At 56.6% G+C, this 18,950-nt stretch overlaps 1 protein-coding gene across 2 annotated transcripts in view; it reads right to left on the bottom strand.

The window, feature by feature from the left end:
- The window catches only part of ADGRV1 (adhesion G protein-coupled receptor V1), a 2,479,945-nt gene that overhangs the window by 612,193 nt on the left and 1,848,802 nt on the right, over positions 1–18,950 (bottom strand). For both annotated transcript variants that reach the window (XM_069627623.1, XM_069627624.1), the window contains one exon: positions 4,621–4,737. In XM_069627623.1, coding sequence (XP_069483724.1) covers positions 4,621–4,737 — 117 coding nt within the window. The remainder of the gene's footprint in view (positions 1–4,620; positions 4,738–18,950) is intronic.

Here is an 18,950-nt window from a genome sequence, read left to right as displayed (position 1 = left end):
CCCCCACCTTCCCTTTCCATGGTGGCCACCTTGGAAAGGATCCCGGCGTCCCGGTGTAGGGTGCTAATAGCCTTCATCCCCCATTTCAGGGGCTGGAATAGGGGGATAATGGTCGAGAGACCTCGTTATCCACCATCGCTTCACTTGGGCTTATAACTTGGGCTGCTGGGACGGTATCCACCGTTCCAGTCCCTGGAACAGAGGATGAACACCACAATATTTCCATTAGCATGGCACAAAATGCAAATGGAATGTTGGAAAATCTTATTGAGTCTATGTACTTTACTGAGAAATATAAAGTAGATGGAGTCTATACGTTTATTTTTTTTAGTTCTTTTTTTCAACTGTGAAAGGTGGTTCCTAAAGGAACATTTCTTTTGTTGTTTTTGGATGTATTTATTTGTCAGGAGAGCTAAGAACGAATGGTGGGGAGGGAAATGAGGGAAGAGGAACCAAACACTAATATGGAGGGGTCCGTGGACAAGGGAAAATGTTGCGCGTCTGTTATTTCTAAGGTAGGAGGCAGTGTTTCTCATGCTCCTTGATTACAGCAGTGGTGGTGGTTCTTGGGGAGGAGGAATGATATTAGCTGATGACATTTTAAGATAAATAGCAGTTTTCTAAAAGTATGTACTGTGTACTAGATTGTTAATGGATAATGAGTAGGAATAGGTGTTGGAGCTGTGCAAAGGAAATTTTGAAGTTGAAAGTTCCTAGATCAGTAGAAAATGCAGTTCCAAACTGTCCAGAAAGCAGAGATCTTATTGTGAAGTGCGCACGGGTTCTCAGACACGTCATCATGCCGTGCACCAGCGTCTGGTCATGTGGCACTGTCCAGTAGGTCCGCTACGAAGTCAGATGTTCGTAGACATCTACGGATGCAAAACTAGTTGAAATAGTTGCAAAAAATGTATAGAAGTGTTAAAAATTATTCTAGAAGGTGGAAAATGGCAGAGGTTTAAGGTGACACTTTGTAAATGGGACACAAATATTGCTATATTGGGTAAATATGACATTAGTAAGTTGTAGGAAAATAGCATGTACTGTTAAAAACCCTGAAATTCACTGAAAAAACGTTGTTAAAGAGGCGTTATGGTTAAATTGCACTAATAAAAACCTATGAAATTCAATGAAAACCTTTCTTAAAAGGACGTTATGGTTAAGTTGCACTAATAAAAACCTATGAAATTCAATTAAAAAACTTTGTTAAAGGGGCGTTATGGTTAAGTTGGACTAATAAAAACCTATGAAATTCAAAGAAAAAACTTTGCTAAAGGGATGTTAGGGTTTCAAGTAAAACCGGAAAACCCCTGAAATTCACAAGTTATGGTAATATAAACAATCATAACTCGCACCACCACCGTGCACTGCTAAGACTAACACCCAGGACATCAAAGATGACATCACAAACATCACTGTTTTTGTTCATTGACATATATAGGCCAGGTGGTTTTGTTCACTGGCATCCAGAATAATAAAATTGAAAAAGGTGCTATGTATGTAGACGTTAACCTTGCCATATGTTCTTTAAGTACTTTCCTTAGAGTTTGGTCTCAGCTCATGGTGCACGTGCATGGGGCAAAAGGCAGGCCTCAAACACACAATTCATTTGTATACATGAAAATCAGCTTTAATGCTATTAACATTTTCTGATGATGCAGTTTCCTTCTTCCTTACTTTAGTTTCCCTGTATGTGCCTCTGATTTGTATGCATTGTGGTTCTTCATATGTTTTGGTTGTATCATCACAAGTGCTGTAAGTCTTGAATTGTTAGCTAGTTATTACATGTTTAACATTACTTAAAACTCTGATAAGGTAGCATTCATTATTGTACTATCCAAAATTACAAGATTATAAATAGTGTACTTCTATGGTGCATGCTGCAGCCATTGCCCATGTTTATATATGATTAGGTTTCTGTATTAACGACAACACTCCAATACAATGATTTTAGATGAGTAGATTCTTTAATAGATTAAGTAGTTCATGATAAGTCTGCGATCACCCCTGACATCTTGTTACCAACAATATAAACACAACTCCTTGTAGGGACTTTTCATCACAATGTATTTAACATGTGATGTCATCAGTGATGCCATCAATGACATTTGTAATGTCATCTTTGATGTCCTGAGTGTTAGTCTTAGCAATGCACGGTTGTGGCGCGAGTTATGGTTGTTTAGCTTACCATAACTGGCGAATTTCAGGGGTTTTTCGGTTTTACTTGGAACCATAACGTCCCTTTAACAAAGTTTTTTCAGTGAATTTCAAAGGTTTTTTATTAGTGCAACTTAACCATAACATCCCCTTAAAAAAGTTGTTTCATTGAATATATATATATTAAATGTCCCCCCTGTGCTGCAGTGACTTTGGCTGTCACTTCAACTGCTAACAGGGCCTGAACCTGCTCTGAACTATTGTAGGAAAGGCAATGCAATCAGACTACTGATGCATCAGTGTGCAGGTGCACACTATGCTTTGTGCATGGAGCTTATTAAAGGAGAATCTGATCAGAAGATTACCCTTTCATAGATGGAATTACACCACATCATTTTATTGTTTGCAAAAATCAAAAAAGCCAGGGTTTCCACACCGTTGCCAGATGACAATTCATCACAAACACTGGTTAATAGGACTAGCATTTCACAAATTTCTGAATAATATCCTGTAACCCCAATCAGGAGGTTCTTTATCATACAAGCTGCCTGAGGGTGGGCCAGCCAAGTATTGCAAAGGTGCCAGATGGTGCACTGCTTGCATCTCTTCAAGCACAGAGATGCATTGCACCTAACATAGAGATGAGTCATATTCACACAGCACATGCATCCATTTCTACAAGAACATTTGTTCATGCCGATCAACTGTATTTATAGTGCCAATGCCATCTTCCTACATAAGGAATCATGTAAAGACACACTGTTTCCTCCATGACCCAAGGGTAGGCCTTCATGCATGCATTTCAACAAATACATGCAGTAAATTCAGTGAACCTACGCCGCCAAGTGCCATCTTTACACAGGATGGGCATGTTAGAGTGACAAAATGACTACTGCGAAGCAGCAGAAAAAGGATGAGTAGTGGGTAAACTGCCTACTGAACTCTAACACTTCTACAAAACAACGGAAAAGGCCCGGCCGCCAGCACGAGAAAGTCTGACTCGGGGGATGAAAATGAAAAGAGCAGACTGAGAGTGCAAAGGGTGAGACGGCGTGTAGCAGAGGAAAACGTATTCTGCACCCTGCTTATAGATGGCACAGTGGACAATACACATAGATTTAAAAAGAATGCACTTCTCAATAGGTAGCCAATGGAGTTGCCTGAGGAGCGGGATCATGTGGGCTCGAAAGGGAGGACGAATGATTGTCCGGGCAGCAGCATTTTGCAGCAGCTGGAGGCGGTTGGTAAGGTAACCTGGCTGGCCCAGATAGAGGGAGTTACAGTAGTCGGTGGTGCTCAACACTCACTAGGGCAGCTACCACCAGAGCGTGGTATTTTGTCGGCACAAAAGGGAGCAGTGTACGCAATTTAAAGTGTCCAGACTTGCATACAGCACCCACTTGGGGTGCAATAGATAAGGAGGATGAAAGTGTCACACCAAGATTTTTTACTGATGTCGCCGGCAAGGGGCAGATGCCTAGAGACTCTGGCCAGAACTCAGGGGTCCAGAAAGAAAGGGGGCTGGAGGTAACCACCAGCACCTCGGTCTTGGACCCATTGAGCTTCAGCCAGTTTGCAGCCATTCATGCGCCGAGGTCTTCCAGACAGCTCCTAAGCCGAGTCGCAGTATCTGCTCTAGTGAGATTGAGCCGGACTAAAATCTGTGTATCATTGGCGTAGAAGTAATATCTGAACCCGTGCGACAAGATGAGAAGCAGAAGTGGATGGATTTGCATATTGAACACAATAGGGGAGAGAGCCGATCCCTGGGGTACTCCACAGGAGAGAAGACCAGGAAGAGAACAGAATGGGGGCAAAGACAATGACTGGGTCTGATTGGATAAAAAAGCCTGGAACCAGTCAAGCACTTGATCTGAGATACTGACGTCGGACAGTCGAGCCAGAAGGGTCAACACAACCCTGTGATTTTGCACCAGCTACAGTATGGTATGGTAATAGGTTCCAGTCTTAAGCACCTGACTGCCTTTCCACACCAGGAAAGAGAGGAGAACGGAAAATTAAACTAAAGAGGATGTACAGGGTACACTAGTATTACTGACTTCTAGCCACTGGATAAGGTTGGTCAGTTACTATAACAGCAATTTTCTTTGGTAAGTCTGATAGAAATCTTCCTTTAGCATCTCATCTGTATACACAAGACAGACGCCAGCATTTATTGCAGAATCCTCTTTGACTGCGCGATGATGGAGGAGCAAGGGATTGCTGTTGGTATATTCTGCACAAATATATTACGGTTATGGCACGATTGTGAACTGACAGCATGTACAGTGGGTCAGTTTCCAGGCAGCAGGTGTACAGTGGATCACTTTTCACCCATTCTTCAACAGCGCAGGTGCATTGATCCATTCGCTTGACATGAATTGCACCTGGATGGGACATTTCAAGGACTGCGGCTGTACACACATGTACCCAGGTGCCCCGAGGGCCCCATATTCTACTAACCTGAATGAGCATCCAGCTGAATTGGCAGAGGTACAAGTAGTGCGCGACACACCCCAGTGCGGAGCAGCTGTCATTGGACAGCTTTGGGCTGATGTAGGCGGAGGCCAGGAATGAAATCTGCAAGAAACAAGAAAAGTAAAAAAACATTATTCCACACACCCCAATTACTGATCTTTTGTTTATCTTCATGTTTTGATCAATTATTGGCTTTACCTAGTAACACCTGCTTGCTTCCTCAGATTTGCATACATGCCAACATGACCTATTCCACCCGGAAGATGATAATCCACTCCTGTGTTTTGGCTTTTGATTCTGGGACTTATAGAATTTGTAGTTATAAATTTATAATGGGAAATTACCGGATTAAGGTCCCAGGATGCAAAGTTAGGACCAGGAGTGGACTATCATCTCCCGAATGGAATGGGGTCTATTTGGGGCAAGGAGGAGGTTGAGCTCGGGGGCTGTGAAACCCAAGGACACAATGCTCCTAGGTGCCTCTGGCAGAGCGGAATGGTTTTTCTCCAGGCCCCCCTACCCAGTCACCCCTCCCTTACAACACTCCCATTCCCTTACAACACTCCCAAGTCCCCAGCTGGTGACTCAGTGCTGAGTTGACACCATTTAGAGGTATTTTCCTTCAGATTTTTCATACACAAACGATCACTTAAAAGGAGCACAATACCGCTGCTTAAGAGCATAGCTCAACAAAAGAGTCTGCAGAGAGCGCCTAGCGCCCAGCATACCTATTTGTATTTGTATTTGCTTCTATAGCGCCGGCAGCCCGCGGGCATCAGGGCACTTTACAAAGAACAAATTAACGAACAGATAAGTATGACCCTACACTACTAAGTGTCAACCCCACAGGTGACGTAAATTTAATGGAAGTTCTAATGGGGAGGTTCACTTGAATAGGAGAGTTTTCAGTCTCTTCCTAAAGGTTAAATGACTTTCTTCGAGTCTAAAGGTTTGTGGGAGGCTATTCCACAACTGCGGTGCACATACAACGAACAACCTGCCTAGCCCTCGTTTTAGCCTATGCTTAGGGACTACTAGCAAAGCTTTGCCCTCCCATCTTAATCTTCTCTGAGGAGCATAAGGCACCAAACGATTTTTAAGGTAAGTGGGTTCTTCACCAAAAAGGCACTTGTGCACAAGCGTCAAGGTCTTAAACTTAATGCGACCCTCTACTCTAAGCCAATGCAAGGATTGTCTAGCTAGAGTAACATGGTCGTGCCTTCTTAGTTTTTTTACAATCCTTACAGTGTTATTTGCTAGGACTTGACATCTACCTAGGTCTTTTGCAGATATCCCAACCAGAAGGGCGTTGCCATAATCCAATCTGAATAATACAATTGCCCTTCCTATATTTTCTATGTTGCTTTCCTCCAGAAAGGGGCTGATGGCCCTCATCAGGCATACGTAATAAGCTATGGAAAAGCTTCACGGAGCGCGGTATTCTTTATTTAGTTAATTCCCTGAGCTGCTCTCCTGCCACCCCCCCCTGTAATGAGGGATTAGAAGCAATGTATGCGCATATTCTGAATCGGGCGCGCCTTTGGCGATGGCCATCAGTTCAGCGGCCAAGGGAGAATAAAGAGGCGCTTCTTTTAACTTTTAAGACTGGGGCGGTGCTACTAAATCGCTGAGCGTGGACGGATTTGATGCTCTTTAGCAAGAGCTGGGAGGGGGCATCAATTGGTGTTCGCTGTGATATCAAGCTCAATGGTTCACACCTGTATACTCGGAAATTGGGCCCAAGCATCCTGTGAGGAAAATCACACACTGGCGCCATGTTAGCGCACACATGGAGCTTGACAACAGATAACGTAGCTGGCTGGGCTAGGGAGAGAAAGAGAGGTGCTCGTGCTCACTAGTGCTTCTAAAAGGCTAGACGTGGCCTGTGGTAAGGTGGGTTATCTATTGACCAGAACCTGTGACCCAGGTTCTGGTCATTCGCTTTGACAAAGTTTTTTGACTGAATTTCATAGGTTTACAGTAGCGCAACTTAACCATAACGTCCCTTTAACAAAGTGTTTTCATTGAATTTCATAGGTTTTTATTAATGCAACTTAACCATAACGTCCCTTTAACACATTTTTTTACTGAATTTCATAGGTTTTTGTTAGTGCAACGTAACCATAACGTCCTTTTCAATAGATGAAGACCACTAGCATCCTAGGTCCTCAAAGTGGGAACCCCGGGCGGTGAAAAAAGGATTTTTCTTCCCAAACCGGGACGCCTGCGGCATCCCGGTGTAAGAAGGAAAATCTTTTACCAGGATGGCCACCATGGAAAGGGAAGGCGGAGTGTATATAGAGAACACAAAAGGGCATCAGCGGGGGGTGTGGGGAACAAGAGGTCAACAAGGGGCATCATAGGAGGGGGGACAAGAGGAAGACACGGGGCTTGAGCGGGGGGGAACAGGAGGAAGACACGGGGCATGAGCGGGGGTTGGGGGAACAGGAAAGAGACACGGGGCATGAGCGGGGGGTGGGGGGGTACACGAGGGAGACATGGGGCATGAGCGGGGGGTGGGGGCTACACGAGGGAGACAAGGGGTATGAGCGGGGGGTGGGGGGAACAGGAGGGAGATACTGGGCATGAGCGGGGTTGGGGGGGAACAGGGCAGACACGGGGCATGAGCGGAGGTGGGGGGGACAGGAGGGAGACACGGGGCAGGGGTGGGGGGAAAGGAGGGAGACACAGGGCATGAGCGGGGGGTGGGGGAACAGGAGGGAGACACAGGGCATGAGCGGGGATGGGGGGAACAGGGGAGAAATGGGGCATGAGCGGCGGTGGGGGGAACGGGAGGGAGACACGGGGCATGAGCGGGGGTGGGGGGGAACAGGGAAAAATGGGGCATGAGCGGGGGGTGGGAGGGAAAAGGAGGGAGACACGGGGCATAAGCGGGGGGTGGGGTGAACAGGGGACAGGCACAGGGCATGAGCGGGGGGTGAACAGGGGAGAGACACAGGGCATGAGCGGGGGGTGGGAGGAACAGGGGAGACACGGGGCATGAGCGGGGGTGGGGGGATCAGGAGGGAGACATGGGGCATGAGCGGGGGTGGGGGGAACAGGGGAGAGACACGGGGCATGAGCGGGGGTGGGGGGAACAGGGCAGACATGGGGCATGAGCGGGAGTTGGGGGGTAACACGAGGGAGACACAGGGCATGAGCGGGGGGTGGGGGGAACACAAGGGAGACACAGGGCATGAGCGGGGGATGGGGGAACACAAGGGAGACACGGGGCATGAGCAGGGGGTGGGGGGGAACAGGGGAGACACGGGGCATGAGCGGGGGGTGGGGAGAAAAGGAGGGAGACAGACACGGGGCATGAGCGGGGGGCGGGGGGACAGGAGGGCGACACAGGGCATGAGCGGGGGGTGGGGGTTACAGGAGGGAGACAGACATGGGGCATGAGCGGGGGGTTGAGGGGACAAGGAGGGAGACAGACACGGGGCAAGAGCGGGGAGTGGGGGGACAAGGAGGGAGACACGGGGCATGAGCAGAGGGGGGGTACAGGAGGGAGACACAGGGCATGAGCAGGGGGTGCGGGGTACAGGAGGGAGACACGGGGCATGAGCGGGGGGTGGGGGGTACAGGAGGGAGACACAGGGCATGAGCAGGGGATGGGGGGTACAGGAGGGAGACACGGGGCATGAGCGGGGGTGGGGGGTACAGGAGTGAGACACGGGGCATGAGTGGGGGGTGAGGGGAACAGGGCAGACAGGGGGCATGAGCGGAGTGTGGGGGGAAAGAAGGGAGACATGGGGCATGAGCGGGGGGTGGGGGGAAAGAAGGGAGACACGGGGCATGAGCGGGTGGAAGAAGGGAGACACGGGGCATGAGCGGGGGGGTGGGGAGGAAAGAAGGGAGACACAGGGCATGAGTGGGGGGTGGGGGGAAGAAGGGAGACATGGGGCATGAGCGGGGGTGGGGAGAAAGAAGGGAGACACGGGGCATGAGCGGGGGGTTGGGAGGGAGAAGGGGGACACGGGGCATGAGCGGGGGGTGGGGGGAAAGAAGGGAGACACGTGGCATGAGCGGGGGGTGGGGAGGGAAAGAAGGGAGACACGGGGCATGAGCGGGGGGTGGGGGGGAAGAAGGGAGACATGGGGCATGAGCGGGGGTGGGGAGAAAGAAGGGAGACACAGGGCATGAGCAGGGGGTTGGGAGGGCGAAGGGGGACACGGGGCATGAGCGGGGGCTGGGGGGAAAGAAGGGAGACACGGGGCATGAGCGGGGGGTGGGGAGGCAAGAAGGGAGACATGGGGCATGAGCGGGGGAAAGAAGGGAGACACGGGGCATGAGCGGGGGGTGGGGGGTAAAGAAGGGAGACACGGGGCATGAGCGGGGGTGGGGGGAAAGAAGGGAGACACAGGGCATGAGCGGGGGTGGGGGGAAGAGAGACAAGGGGCATGAGCGGGGTGTGGGAGGGAAGAAGGGAGACACGGGGCATGAGCGGGGGGTGGGGGGGAAGAAGGGAGACACGGGCATGAGCGGGTGGTGGGGGGAAAGAAGGGAGACACGGGGCATGAGCGGGGGGTGGGGGGGAAGAAGGGAGACTCAGGGCATGAGCGGGGGTGGGGGGAAGAGATACAAGGGGCATGAGTGGGGTGTGGAGGGGAAGAAGGGAGACACGGGGCATGAGCGAGGGGTGGGGGGAAAGAAGGGAGACACGGGCATGAGCGGGGGAAAGAAGGGAGACACTGGGCATGAGCGGGGGTGGGGGGGAAAAGAAGGGAGACACGGGGCATGAGCGGGGGTGGGGGGAAAGAAGGGAGACACAAGGCATGAGCGGGGGTGGGGGGAAAGAAGGGAGACACAAGGCTTGAGTGGGGGGGTGGGGGGAAAGAAGGGAGACACTGGGCATGAGCGGGGGGTGGGGGGGAAGAAGGGAGACACGGGGCATCAGAGGGGGTGGGGGGGAAGAAGGGAGATACAGGGCATGAGCGGGGGGTGAGGTGAGAAAGAAGGGAGACACGGGGCATGCGCGGGGGGTGGGAGGATGGAAAGAAGGGAGACACGGGGCATGAGCCGGGGCGGGGGGGAAAGAAGGGAGACACGGGGCATGAGCGGGGGGTGGGGGAAAGAAGGGAGACACGGGGCATGAGCGGGGGGTGGGGGGGAAGAAAGGAGACACGGGGCATGAGCAGGGGGTGGGGGCGAAAGAAGGCCGACACGGGGCATGAGTGGGGGGTGAGGTGGGAAAGAAGGGAGACACGGGCATGAGCGGGGTTGGGGGGGTGGAAAGAAGGGAGACATGGGGCATGAGCGGGGGGTGGGGGGATAGAAGGGAGACACGGGCATGAGCGGGGGCTGGGAGTGAACAGGAGGGACACGGGCCATGAGTTGGGGGTGGGGGGAAAAGGAGGGAGACAGACACGGAGCATGAGCGGGGGGTGGGGGTGAACAGGGGAGACACGCGGCATGAGAGGGGGTGGAGGGAACAGGGCAGACACGGGACATGAGCGGGGGGTGGGGGGGACACGGGGCATGAAGGGGGTGGAGGTGTAACCGAGGGAGACACAGGGCATGAGCGGGGGGTGGGGGATAACACGAGGGAGACACGGGGCATGAGCGGGGGGTGGGGGGAACAGGAGGGAGATACTGGGCATGAGCGGGGTTGGGGGGGAACAGGGCAGACACGGGGCATGAGCGGAGGTGGGGGGGACAGGAGGGAGACACGGGGCAGGGGTGGGGGGAAAGGAGGGAGACACAGGGCATGAGCGGGGGGTGGGGGAACAGGAGGGAGACACAGGGCATGAGCGGGGATGGGGGGAACAGGGGAGAAATGGGGCATGAGCGGCGGTGGGGGGAACGGGAGGGAGACACGGGGCATGAGCGGGGGTGGGGGGGAACAGGGAAAAATGGGGCATGAGCGGGGGGTGGGAGGGAAAAGGAGGGAGACACGGGGCATAAGCGGGGGGTGGGGTGAACAGGGGACAGGCACAGGGCATGAGCGGGGGGTGAACAGGGGAGAGACACAGGGCATGAGCGGGGGGTGGGAGGAACAGGGGAGACACGGGGCATGAGCGGGGGTGGGGGGATCAGGAGGGAGACATGGGGCATGAGCGGGGGTGGGGGGAACAGGGGAGAGACACGGGGCATGAGCGGGGGTGGGGGGAACAGGGCAGACATGGGGCATGAGCGGGAGTTGGGGGGTAACACGAGGGAGACACAGGGCATGAGCGGGGGGTGGGGGGAACACAAGGGAGACACAGGGCATGAGCGGGGGATGGGGGAACACAAGGGAGACACGGGGCATGAGCAGGGGGTGGGGGGGAACAGGGGAGACACGGGGCATGAGCGGGGGGTGGGGAGAAAAGGAGGGAGACAGACACGGGGCATGAGCGGGGGGCGGGGGGACAGGAGGGCGACACGGGGCATGAGCGGGGGGTGGGGGTTACAGGAGGGAGACAGACATGGGGCATGAGCGGGGGGTTGAGGGGACAAGGAGGGAGACAGACACGGGGCAAGAGCGGGGAGTGGGGGGACAAGGAGGGAGACACGGGGCATGAGCAGAGGGGGGGTACAGGAGGGAGACACAGGGCATGAGCAGGGGGTGCGGGGTACAGGAGGGAGACACGGGGTATGAGCGGGGGTGGGGGGTACAGGAGGGAGACACAGGGCATGAGCAGGGGATGGGGGGTACAGGAGGGAGACACGGGGCATGAGCGGGGGTGGGGGGTACAGGAGTGAGACACGGGGCATGAGTGGGGGGTGAGGGGAACAGGGCAGACAGGGGGCATGAGCGGAGTGTGGGGGGAAAGAAGGGAGACATGGGGCATGAGCGGGGGGTGGGGGGAAAGAAGGGAGACACGGGGCATGAGCGGGTGGAAGAAGGGAGACACGGGGCATGAGCGGGGGGGTGGGGAGGAAAGAAGGGAGACACAGGGCATGAGTGGGGGGTGGGGGGAAGAAGGGAGACATGGGGCATGAGCGGGGGTGGGGAGAAAGAAGGGAGACACGGGGCATGAGCGGGGGGTTGGGAGGGAGAAGGGGGACACGGGGCATGAGCGGGGGGTGGGGGGAAAGAAGGGAGACACGTGGCATGAGCGGGGGGTGGGGAGGGAAAGAAGGGAGACACGGGGCATGAGCGGGGGGTGGGGGGGAAGAAGGGAGACATGGGGCATGAGCGGGGGTGGGGAGAAAGAAGGGAGACACGGGGCATGAGCAGGGGGTTGGGAGGGCGAAGGGGGACACGGGGCATGAGCGGGGGCTGGGGGGAAAGAAGGGAGACACGGGGCATGAGCGGGGGGTGGGGAGGCAAGAAGGGAGACATGGGGCATGAGCGGGGGAAAGAAGGGAGACACGGGGCATGAGCGGGGGGTGGGGGGTAAAGAAGGGAGACACGGGGCATGAGCGGGGGTGGGGGGAAAGAAGGGAGACACAGGGCATGAGCGGGGGTGGGGGGAAGAGAGACAAGGGGCATGAGCGGGGTGTGGGAGGGAAGAAGGGAGACACGGGGCATGAGCGGGGGGTGGGGGGGAAGAAGGGAGACACGGGCATGAGCGGGTGGTGGGGGGAAAGAAGGGAGACACGGGGCATGAGCGGGGGGTGGGGGGGAAGAAGGGAGACTCAGGGCATGAGCGGGGGTGGGGGGAAGAGATACAAGGGGCATGAGTGGGGTGTGGAGGGGAAGAAGGGAGACACGGGGCATGAGCGAGGGGTGGGGGGAAAGAAGGGAGACACGGGCATGAGCGGGGGAAAGAAGGGAGACACTGGGCATGAGCGGGGGTGGGGGGGAAAAGAAGGGAGACACGGGGCATGAGCGGGGGTGGGGGGAAAGAAGGGAGACACAAGGCATGAGCGGGGGTGGGGGGAAAGAAGGGAGACACAAGGCATGAGCGGGGGGGTGGGGGGAAAGAAGGGAGACACTGGGCATGAGCGGGGGGTGGGGGGGAAGAAGGGAGACACGGGGCATCAGAGGGGGTGGGGGGGAAGAAGGGAGATACAGGGCATGAGCGGGGGGTGAGGTGAGAAAGAAGGGAGACACGGGGCATGCGCGGGGGGTGGGAGGATGGAAAGAAGGGAGACACGGGGCATGAGCCGGGGCGGGGGGGAAAGAAGTGAGACACGGGGCATGAGCGGGGGGTGGGGGAAAGAAGGGAGACACGGGGCATGAGCGGGGGGTGGGGGGGAAGAAAGGAGACACGGGGCATGAGCAGGGGGTGGGGGCGAAAGAAGGCCGACACGGGGCATGAGTGGGGGGTGAGGTGGGAAAGAAGGGAGACACGGGCATGAGCGGGGTTGGGGGGGTGGAAAGAAGGGAGACATGGGGCATGAGCGGGGGGTGGGGGGATAGAAGGGAGACACGGGCATGAGCGGGGGCTGGGAGTGAACAGGAGGGACACGGGCCATGAGTTGGGGGTGGGGGGAAAAGGAGGGAGACAGACACGGAGCATGAGCGGGGGGTGGGGGTGAACAGGGGAGACACGCGGCATGAGAGGGGGTGGAGGGAACAGGGCAGACACGGGACATGAGCGGGGGGTGGGGGGGACACGGGGCATGAAGGGGGTGGAGGTGTAACCGAGGGAGACACAGGGCATGAGCGGGGGGTGGGGGATAACACGAGGGAGACACGGGGCATGAGCGGGGGGTGGGGGGAACAGGGCAGACACGGGGCATGAGCGGGGGTAACACGAGGGAGACACAGGGCATGAGCAGGGGTTGGGGAGCACAAGGGAGACACAGGGCATGAGCGGGGGGTGAGGTGGGAATGAAGGGAGGCACTGGGCATGAGCGGGGGAGTGGAAAGAAGAGAGACACGGGGCATGAGGGGGGGAAGAAGGGAGACATGGGGCATGAGCGGGGGGTGTGGGGGAAAGAAGGGAGACACGGGCCATGAGCGGGGGTGGGGGGAAAAGGAAGGAGACAGACACAGAGCAGGAGCGGGGGGTGGGGGTGAACAGGGGAGACACGAGGCATGGGTGGGGGGAACACGAGGGAGACACGGGGCACGAGAGTTGGGTGGGGGGGAAACACGATGGAGACTCGGGGCATGAGTGGGGGGTGGGGGGATCAGGGCAGACACGGGGCATGAGCGGGGAGTGGGGGGGACACGGGCATGAGCGGGGGGTGGGAGGGTCACGGGACATGAGAGGGGGTGGGGGGGTACACGAGGGAGAGAGAACCGGGGCATGAGCGGTGGGTGGGGGGGTACCTGCCGGAGACACAGGGTATGAGCGGGGGGGAAACAGGAGGGAGGCACAGGGCATGAACGGGGGGTGGGGTTAACATGAGGGAGACATGGGGCATGAGCGGGGGTGGGGGGAGCACGAGGGAGACATGGGGCATGAGCAGGGGGTGGGGGTACAGGAGTGAGACAGGAGGCATGAACGGGGGATGGGGGATACAGGGCAGACACGCGGCATGAGCCGGGGGGAAAGAAGGGAGACACGGGGCATGAGTGGGGGTGGGGGGACAAGGGAGACACGGGGCATGAGCGGGGGGTAGGGGGGAAAAAGGGAGACACGGGGCGTGAGCGGGGGGGAAAGAAGGGAGACACGGGGCATGAGCGGGGGGTGGAGGGAAAGAAGGGAGACACGGGGCATGAGCGGGTGGTGGGGGGGAAGAAGGGAGACACAGGGCATGAGCGGGGGGTGGGGGGGAAAGAAGGGAGACACAGGGCATGAGCGGTTGGCGGGGGGAAGAAGGGAGACACGGGGCATAACCGGGGGGTGGGGGAAGAAGCGAGACACGGGGCATGAGCGGGGGGTGAGGGGAAAGAAGGGAGACACGGGGCATGAGCGGGGGGTGGGGGGGAAGAACGGAGACACGGGGCATGAGCGGGGGGTAGGGTGAAAAGAAGGGAGACACGGGGCATGAGCGGGGGGAAAGAAGGGAGACACCGGGCATGAGCAGGGGGTGTGGGGGAAAGAAGGGAGACACCGGGCATGAGCGGGGGGTGGGGGGAAAGAAGGGAGACACGGGGCATGAGCGGGGGGTGGGGGGAAGAAGGGAGACACAGGGCATGAGCAGGGGGCGGGGGAAGAAGGGAGACACGGGGCATGAGCGGGGGAAAGAAGGGAGACACGGGCATGAGCAGGGGGTGGGGGGGAGAAGGGAGACACGGGGCATGAGTGGGGGGTGGAGGGGGGAAAGAAGGGAGACACGGGGCATGAGCGGGGGGTGGGGAGGGTAAAGAAGGGAGACATGGGGCATGAGCGGGGGGTGGGAGGGCAAAGACGGGAGTCACAGGGCATGAGCGGGGGGTGGGGGGAAGAAAGAAGACACGGGGCATGAGCAGGGGTGGGGGGGAAGAAGGGGGACACGGGGCATGAGCGGGGGGGGAAATAAGGGAGACACGGGGCATGAGTGTGGGGTGGGGAGGGTAAAGAAGGGAGACACGGGGCATGAGCGGGGGGTGGGGGGGAAATAAGGGAGACACGGGGCATGAGCGTGGGGTGGGGAGGGTAAAGAAGGGAGACACGGGGCATGAGCGGGGGGTGGGGGAAAGAAGGGAGACACGGGGCATGAGCGTGGGGTGGGGGGAAGAAGGGAGACACGGGGCATGAGCAGGGGTTGGGGCGGAAGAAGGGAAACACGGGGCATGAGCGGGGGGTGGGGAGGAAATAAGGGAGACACGGGGCATGAGCGGGGGGTGGGAAGGGTAAAGAAGGGTGACACGGGGCATGTGCAGGGGGTGGTGGGGAAAGAAGGGCGACACGGGGCATGAGCATGGGGTGGGGGGGAAAGAAGGGAGCCACGGGGCATGAGCAGGGGTTGGGGCAGAAGAAGGGAGACACGGGGCATGAGCGGGGGGTGGGGGGGAATGAAGGGAGACACGGGCATGAGCAGGGGGTTGGGGGGAAAGAAGGGAGACACGAGGCATGAGCAGGGGGTGGGGGGTAAAGAAGGAAGACACGGGGCATGAGTGGGGGGTGGGTGGAAGAAGGGAGACACGGGGCATGAGCGGGGGGTGTGGGGGAAAGAAGGGAGACACGGGGCATGAACAGGGGAAGAAAGGTGACACGGGGCATGAGCGGGGGGTGGGGGGAAAGAAGGGAGACATGGGGCATGAGCGGGGAGTGGGGGGAAGAAGGGAGACATGGGGCATGAGCGAGGGGGTTTGGGGGGGAAGAACTGAGACACGGGGCATGAGCGGGGGGTGGGGGGGAAGAAGGGAGACACAGGCTATGAGCGGGGGGTGGGGAGAAAGAAGGGAGACACGGGGCATGAGCGGGGGGTTGGGGGAAAGAAGGGAGACACGGGGCATGAGCAGGGGGTAGGGGGGAGAAGGGAGACATGGGGCATGGGCGGGGGGTGGGAGGGAAAGAAGGGAGACATGGGTCATGAGCGGGGGGTGGGGGGGTGGAAAGAAGTGAGACACGGGGCATGAGCGGGGGGTGGGAGGGGAAGAAGGGAGTCAAGGGGCATGAGCAGGGGGTGGGGGTGAACAGGGGAAACACGGGCCATGAGCAGGGGGTGGGGGTGAACAGGGCAGACTCGGTGCATGAGCGGAGGGTGGGGGTCACACGGGGTATGAGCCGGGGGTGGGGGGACACAGGGCATGAGCAGTGGGTGGGGGGGACACGGGGCATGAGTGGGGGTGGGGGGTACACGAGGGAGAGAGACACGGGGCATGAGCGGAGGGTGGGGGGTACATGAGGGAGAAACGGGGCATGAGCGGGGTTGGGGGGAACAGGAGGGAGACACGGAGCATGAACGGGGGGTTGGGGGTAACACGAGGGAGACATGGGGCATGAGCGGGGGGTGGGGGAACAGGGCAGACACAGGGCATGAGCGGAGGGTTGGGGGAACAGGGCAGACACGGGGCATGAGCGGGGGTGGGGGGTAACATGAGGGAGACACGAGGCATGAGCTGGGGGTGGGGGGAACATGAAGGAGACACGGGGCATGAGCGGGGGTGGGGGTACAGGAGGGAGACACAGGCCATATGCGAGGGGTGGGGGAACAGGGGAGACACGGGGCATGAGCGGGGGTGGGGGTGAACAGGGGAGACACGGAGCATGAGCTGGGAGTCGGGGGGGACAGGAGGGAGACACGGGGAATGAGCGGATGGTGGAGGGTACAGGAGGAAGACACTGGGCATGAGCGGGTGGTGGGGGGTATAGGAGGGAGACACGGGGCATGAGCACGGGGTGGGGGTACAGGAGGGAGACACGGTGCATGAGCGGGGGTGGGGGGGAAAGAAGGGAGACACGGGGCATGAGCAGGGGTTGGGGGGAACAGGGGAGACACGGGGCATGAGCAGCAGGTGGAGGGGGAAAGAAGGGAGACACAGGGCATGAGCGGGGCGTGGGGGGGAGAAGGGAGACACTGTGTCATGATGCCTACCCCCGGGCATCAGGACCAATCCCATCAGCTCCGGGAGCAGGCATCCAGATACTTATTAAAACCCCAACAGCCCCGGCTGGGGGCTGTTTGGGTTCAGTCCTGGCGCCTTAGGCGCCAGGCTCATCATAGAAATCAGTCCTGGCGCCATAGGCGCCAGGCTCATAGACTTTACTTACCTGATGCAGACCATGCTGCAAGTGACTCCAAGCCAACGTGAGGCCTGGATCGGACTATTTTATTACAGGGACAATTTTTTTCTCGGGCGTGGTTCTGGGGAACTTCTTACCTGGAACTACTTTGGAGGCTATTTAAACCACGCCCGAACAGCAGCACACGCTTCGCGTTATTCTGCATCCAGCAGCGTAACGCTCACCGTGCCTGCAGTCAGCATCCAGTCTTCTGCCATGCCCGCCTCGAATCTGGAGCTCCTAAAACAAAGAGGAAAGAAAAGGACAAGGTTAGAAAACAAACTATTTTCGAATTCCTCACCTGATTTCGGATCCATCTCGCCTCCGGACCTGGAAAGATCATCATTTCAGTACGCGTCGCATCTCCAGCTGCAGCGCCGCGCCATACTCACCAGTCCTCGCAGCATCTTTCGATTCGGCGCTGCCTCCATCATTTCTTTGCCGAACTCTGGCACCTGGGGGAATAAAGAAAACAACAAGGTGAGTCGAGAAAACTAACAAATATAACTCTTATCACCATAGACTTACCTGATTTACCACCGGAGGCATTATTCTATAACTCTCCACATCTTCATGTGCCGCACCTGCAAAGAGAGAGAAAAGAACATGTTAAACACGTGCAACATTTACCGGACAGCGTCGGGCAATACAGACTCTTATCTGAGCGGCACCAGCTTCCACGAGAGCATCTTCTCACGAACTCAGCTGCAAGACAAGGAAGGAAGGGGGGAACAAGCGTGAACATCGGACATATTAAACTCTATGAACTTGATACTTACTGGTCCTCGCCAGGAACCTCAGAGTCAATACTCTCCGGAACTCTCCCACGCCTTCAAACCAGTGAAGTAACTGGCATCAACGCGCCTCTGCAATCCATGCAGGATGGAGAGCTCATCTTTCAAGAGTATAAGGTGAGATTGCTGAGAGGGCACTTCGGAGGTGATTAGTGGGGAAGACTGTGGGGGGTGCCATCACTTGAATCAACGGGTGGCTAAATCCATCTCTCCACTTGCAGGAGAATACTTCTATGGGTCAAGCAGACAAGATTAGGAGGACCAGTCCAGTCAGTCATCTCTGCACTATGCATCACATTGGTGGAGACCGCAGCCATCCGGGTCCGACCGATGCCCCTGTGGGAGCCAGGTGAGCGTAACAGAATGCGAAGCCTCTCTATAAATCCCCACCCGGGCGTTATGGAAACCTCAGAAACTGACCAACTGGCCCAATTATTGTGGGAACTTAGGGCAGAAGTGCACTCCGCTCGCCAAGAGACTAATGCCCTCAGGAGAGAACTGATTGTCTCGAAGGAGCGCACTGACGATCTGGCTAGGCAGCTGCTGCAAAACCAAGCAGGGCAAACACCTTTACCAGGACTCGGGGGGAATCCAACTCCTGTTTCATCGAGCAATCCGGTGCAAGTGGTTTTACCAGGGGCTATTCCTTTAGCTCCACCTGAACGCTTTGCTGGGGACCCAAAAAGGTTTGCCGTGTTTATGAACTAGTGTTGCTTGCAATTTTTATGCAGACCTGGAGCTTTTCCAAATGACCAAGCCAAAGTAGCTTTTGTATTATCATATTTGAGTGGCAGTGCAGCTGATTGGTCGATTCCACTAGTCAATCAGGATGACCCTCTTCTTCGGGACTTTCAGGGTTTTCAAATGAGCATGGAAAGACTATTCGCTAGACATTCCCAGGGACAGGCCCTGGATAACGAACTTTTATCCCTACGACAAGGTAACCAGGATCTGTTAACTTATATCGCAACCTTTAATAGGTTGGTGGTGGAAACCGGATGGCCAGAGGTAAAACGAATTACACTATTTCATTGTGGACTTCGGG

Source organism: Ambystoma mexicanum, chromosome 6p (genome assembly GCF_040938575.1).
Source record: "Ambystoma mexicanum isolate Mex_15411 chromosome 6p, UKY_AmexF1_1, whole genome shotgun sequence".
NCBI classification, from domain to species: Eukaryota; Metazoa; Chordata; class Amphibia; order Caudata; family Ambystomatidae; genus Ambystoma; species Ambystoma mexicanum.
The sequence above is the reverse complement of the archived record's forward strand: the minus strand, read 5'-3'. Positions and strand labels throughout refer to the sequence as shown.